The sequence below is a fragment of the Ictidomys tridecemlineatus genome, chromosome 4 (genome assembly GCF_052094955.1).
Source record: "Ictidomys tridecemlineatus isolate mIctTri1 chromosome 4, mIctTri1.hap1, whole genome shotgun sequence".
Taxonomy (NCBI): Eukaryota; Metazoa; Chordata; class Mammalia; order Rodentia; family Sciuridae; genus Ictidomys; species Ictidomys tridecemlineatus.
In genome coordinates this window covers 12,974,608-12,979,978 of record NC_135480.1, presented here as the reverse complement: position 1 = coordinate 12,979,978, position 5,371 = coordinate 12,974,608, and the positions used below count along the sequence as shown (strand labels likewise).

At 42.1% G+C, this 5,371-nt stretch overlaps 1 protein-coding gene across 1 annotated transcript; it reads left to right on the top strand.

Moving 5' to 3' along the window:
- Window positions 1-2,400: 2,400 nt before the first annotated feature.
- On the top strand, window positions 2,401-3,345 carry Or4d6 (olfactory receptor family 4 subfamily D member 6). Its single transcript, XM_005331552.2, has one exon. It carries the CDS (start codon window positions 2,401-2,403, stop codon window positions 3,343-3,345), a length of 945 nt encoding a protein of 314 aa, XP_005331609.1.
- The last annotated feature ends 2,026 nt before the right edge of the window (window positions 3,346-5,371 follow it).

The following is a 5,371-nucleotide window of genomic DNA, read 5'->3' as shown; positions in this document are numbered from 1 at the left end:
CCAGCACATGGGTCTACAATAAAATGAAAAAATAAATGAAATTTCTTATGGAGAAAATTGAATAGACCCTGCCCTCAACACAATCATAAGATGGGCACTCACCCTTATAGATACCCTTGATAAATATATTCCAAATTTATTCTCTCTGCTATTTGCTGGGTGGCAGTAAAAGAATAAAAAAGAAAGAAAGAATTGGGGGCGGGGGGAGGAAGAAAGGAAGGAGAAGAGAAAGAGGAAAGGGAAGGAGAGAAGAGAGGAGAGAGGGAGGGAGGGAAGATGGGAGGGAAGGAAAGAAAAGAATGAAAACTCCAAAGAACCAGCTTTACGTAATGTATCACTGGGTGCTGGCATATTGAAGTAGAAGTGCATCGCATATCTTAAATATACACCAAAAATTGTAAAGTTTTAAAATTAAAAGAAAGAGAGAAAAAGAAAGACAAAAGCAGCAGTTCATTTTTTACAGGAATGAACTCGTGTTCACGGAAAGAACATCAGGGACCTTGAGGGCTCACAAGATTTTTATTATTTAAGAGGTTTTCTGTATGCCCTGCCTTTCAAATTAGACCATAAAATAGACAGAACTGAGAGAAATAAATACCTATGCAGTTATTAGTAAGTTGTTTATGGACTGCTATGCTCTGCTTTATTTCAGGGAAAGTGCTTTTTTTTTTTCCTTCAATCTGGTAGAATGTCTTCATTGTGATTCTGCCTCTTTCAGGCATGATTCCATTGCTTCAAACGCAGTTGTCTGCTTTCTACTGTTGAAATGGATTTTGGCCATCTCAGTTATTTGAATTTTTTTAAATTATCTGGAATGTGAGTTCTTAGACATAAAGATATTCTTAGTGAAAATGATTTTATCCTCTGATGGCTGGTTTCTGATTTGAAAAAGGCTATTTTTGACATGGTATAGCAATAGGAGAAAAGCCTTGGAATACAAGTCAGTGAATCTTGCTAAAAGTATTTATCTTTTACTGACTCAAATTTGGTTCTGGACAAATCAGTATCCTCCTCTATTCATTCCTAAACTAAAAGTGTGGGTTGTCATCTCCAAAGTCTTGTGAGGTTTTAATGATCAATTTTTCTACGACATTTCAACACGCCCTGAACAATCATTGTAGGTAACAAATCTATCAAAATCCCTCATGCCCCCATGAGGTCCAGGTTTCCCAAAGTGTCAAACAAGAGTTCTGACGAGAGCCTGGTTCTTTTCTTCCTCTATGGCAGGGGATGAGAAATAAATAATGAGGCCACTCAGTAAGTGGTTTAAGCCTTATCTGTGTTCAGATTAAACCAACATAAGACCCAGACTTTGGAAGAGGGGTATAGTGGGAAAACTACTAGACCTTAATGGAAAACTATTCATTGGACCACTTATTTTTTTTTGGACCACTTATTAAATACATGAAAGTAGACTTTATTCAAAACTATTGAAAAAGCTATCACAACTATTGCAACAAGAGAGATGGAGCTCAACTCCAAATATAGCAAGGACAAGGGGAGATTTATAGCCAGTAAGCAAGGTGAGAGAGTCAGTGGATAGGAAGTCACTAAGAGGAGACACCAAGAGTAAGATGTTGTTTATTAAACTGGCTTAAATGGACTCTTGCTAACAGTGGCCAGGGACTGGGATACAAGGAATTTTCTATCCATGATGGAGGGTAAAGAATTTGGTAGATACCAAGGGTGGGGAATTCTCACTAAACTGACTTAGCAGGACTCTAGCGGAAACTGGGCTTGGCAAGGAAAGATGTGGAAGGCCAAGGTTGAGCTCACTTTGAGAAGTTCATAGGAAGTTAACCAAAATTTGGACAAGGAGGAAGTCTTTGCCAAAAAATGATTTAGATTTGAGTCCCTGAGTTGAGTCCTTGAGTTGCCATCTACCATGTAGATGGTATGCATCTGTGGTTATGCAGGTGTGTGAGTAAGTCTTTAACTGCTCTAAGCCTCAGCTTCCCTACACACAAAGTAGGTGTAATCATAACCACTCTGAAGACCACACAGAGCCTTCATGAGAAGCAGTCAAGATAAGATTGCTTTTGTAGGTGAACACACTTGGTAAAGTATAAAGCTTAGCACATATGAAAAGACCCTTGCAGGCCAGAAGATAAACCACAGGCAAATGACCATAGTCCATTCATCTCTCTGTAGCCAGTGAACAGGTAAGAGTCTGACGATTCTGCCTGTAAACCCAGAGTATTTTTGACAGGAAAGAAGGACCATAAGAATAAAGAATTTCCCAAGCACAGAGAGAAGATAATCCTGAGTAGTCAGGATTATCCAAATGCTTGAGGGAGACTTATAACATATGTGATACATGATGTTGCCACTTCGTGATGCCACATTCCAAACCCTAACTCATCCTCTCCCTAGGTAGACTCGGAAGAGGGTTACCCCACCATGGACCAGACCAATCACACCCATGTGAAGGAGTTTGTTTTCCTGGAACTCACTGATTTCCGGGAGCTTGAGTTCTTTTTGTTTGTGGTTTTCCTTCTTGTGTATCTAACAACGGTGCTGGGAAATGCCCTCATCGTGGTCACCATCACCTCTGAGCCCCGGCTCCACACTCCCATGTATTTTCTCCTGAGGAATAAATCAGTCCTGGATATTGTCTTTTCCTCGATCACAGTCCCCAAGTTCCTGGTGGATCTTTTATCACAGAGGAAAACCATCTCATACAATGGCTGCATGACACAGATCTTTTTCTTCCACTTTGCTGGTGGGGCAGATATTTTCTTCCTCTCTGTGATGGCCTACGACAGATACCTTGCTATCGCCAAGCCCCTGCATTATGTGGCCATCATGAGGAGAGAGGTATGGGTGGCCTTGGTGGTGGCTTCCTGGGTGGGTGGTGGCTTGCATTCAATTGTCCAGATAATTCTGCTGCTTCCTCTCCCCTTCTGTGGACCCAACATCTTGGATGCCTTCTACTGCGACGTGCCCCAGGTGGTGAAGCTGGCCTGCACCGACACCTTTGTGTTGGAGCTGCTCATGATCTCCAACAATGGGCTGGTGACCCTGCTGTGGTTCTTCCTGCTCCTGGGTTCCTACACCATCATTCTGGTGATGCTAAGATCCCACTCTGGGGAGGGACGGAACAAGGCCCTCTCCACCTGCACCTCCCACATCCTGGTGGTGACCCTGCACTTTGTGCCTTGTGTTTACATTTACTGCCGGCCCTTCACTACCCTGCCCATGGACACAGCCATATCCATCAACAACACGGTCATCACTCCCATGCTGAACCCCATGATCTACACCCTGAGGAACCAAGAGATGAAGTCAGCCATGAGGAGACTGCAGAGGAGGCTTGTGCCTTCAGTGAACAGTAAACTGGGGTGAGCAGGTGCGTGAAGGCTAGAAGTCCAAGACTGGTTTAGTTTCCTCCAGCTGCTAGCCCAAGAGTAAGAGAGAGCTGTCTCTTTTCTCATCATCATTCCACTGCATACTTTTATAGCCACTCAGCTCTAAGGAAGAGATGAGACTGAACTATGTGGGCCATCTGGTCCGTGGCCTGGGAAGAAGATTGAAATCAATAACCTGGACATTATATTTGTGTTATCTGTTGCTCTTTTGCTGACACCGACCTCCCTTTTACCACCTATTATAAATAAATAGCTACTCATAAAATGTCCTGAGAATGAAATATGATCATTACGAGGACGATAGTTGTGGAGGTTACCGTTCCCCTCACTAATCAAGCATTCAATGAATGTTCCCAATTACCTTTCCCTCTACTCCCAAATATGCATGCACACAGCATATAGACATGTCCATTACACACATGCTTCTTCTGATGACTCTGTTATTTCCAGTCAGTTATTAAAATCACTTTTTGGTTTTATATTTTGAGTACAGTATCTTAAATATATTTTGTCAACTAGTAGAAAGAGAAGGAATGTTTTAAGCTGTGCCAGGTCAGATACATGCATGAACAAATGTGTACATGAACTAATGGTTTCCTATTCTCAGGTCTATTCTATTGATCTGCCTCCTGAAATGAATCTCAAAGTTACTTGTATAAAATATCTGCATAAAATATCTGCATAGCTGCATAAAATCCCCAATGACAATTTCTTTTATGTTAACCTGCACCTCCTTTTCCCCCTCTGTCTCCACTTCACATTTTATCCCCAGAGCTTTTATCACTGGAGTAAAACTACAGGTTTTGTCAATGTATGCGTAGACAATCCAACACAAGTAGTTGTAAATTTAAAAAAAAAAAAAAAACAACCTACCAAAAAATATACCTTCTGCCCTTGAGGCCTATTTTTGGTATCAGGAGAGAAAAGAAGCACTTTGCATACAGGGTCATTGATGAATGACCACTGGGCCTGTGTTGGAATCCACCTCTCTCCCAGTGGGAAGGATTGCAGTGGAGTGGGTATGTAGAGAGATGACGGATCGCCCTTCTCCTCTGTGCTTGCCTCAGATCCCACCCCTCAATCTCCAATAGTCATTCAAATGTAAGCCAAGAGAAGTAAGAAAACTCAGAAAATTTGCAACACATTGAACAGTTATTTTGACTGTTATAATATACTTATATTTGGCCAAGAAGGTCCTGGTAGGTGACGCACATCTGTGATCCTCCCTGAATACTAGAAGACAGACACATTGAGCCAAGACTCAATCTCATGAGAGTCCTTCTCAGTCTTTCTTAGTCTATGACCGATTCAAGGAGCTTTATTCAATATGTTTTCTGAATTGTCCCAAAATTTAATACCAAAGATATAGCATGCATCTTTTTATGTACTGAGGCCCTTTTAAAGGCCACACGTCATTGAAAAAGCCAAGATATTTTTGCTTTCACCAAGAACCGGTTGTCCCTTTGGGCATACTGTCCCCATTGAGGATTAATAATAATGTGACATTGCATGTTTCTTAGACCAATGTTTCCTTAAAATCCAGAGAATCACAAGGTAGATTTGTGTCTTCTGGGGCCTTGTAAAAATTTGGAAAGTAGAGAAATGTGAACATGTGTGTGTGTGTATGTGTGTGTGTGTGTGGACTTACTTGCAGTAACGGTCTGGAAACTGTTAACTACCTCCCTCTGGAACTGACACTCAGAAGAATGTCCGCTCCATTTCCACACTCACTTCCAAATCCCCTTTGCTAATTCTGACATTAGCCTTAGACCTGAGAGAATAGAGCACGTGGCAGGGACAGGTGGGGGCAGGCAGAAGAGTCATGATGATGTGGCTCCCTGAGTCTGCCTTCCCAAGGTGAAGAGGTGCCCCTGAAGTCTGGTAGAACTACTCTTCAGAAGTACTTCACCCTCAAACACAGTACTTCCCCTCCATCACAGGCACCGGTTGGACACTGAAGAATGTGGGTAAGGAGACTGGACACTCAGGGTCTGAGATATTAT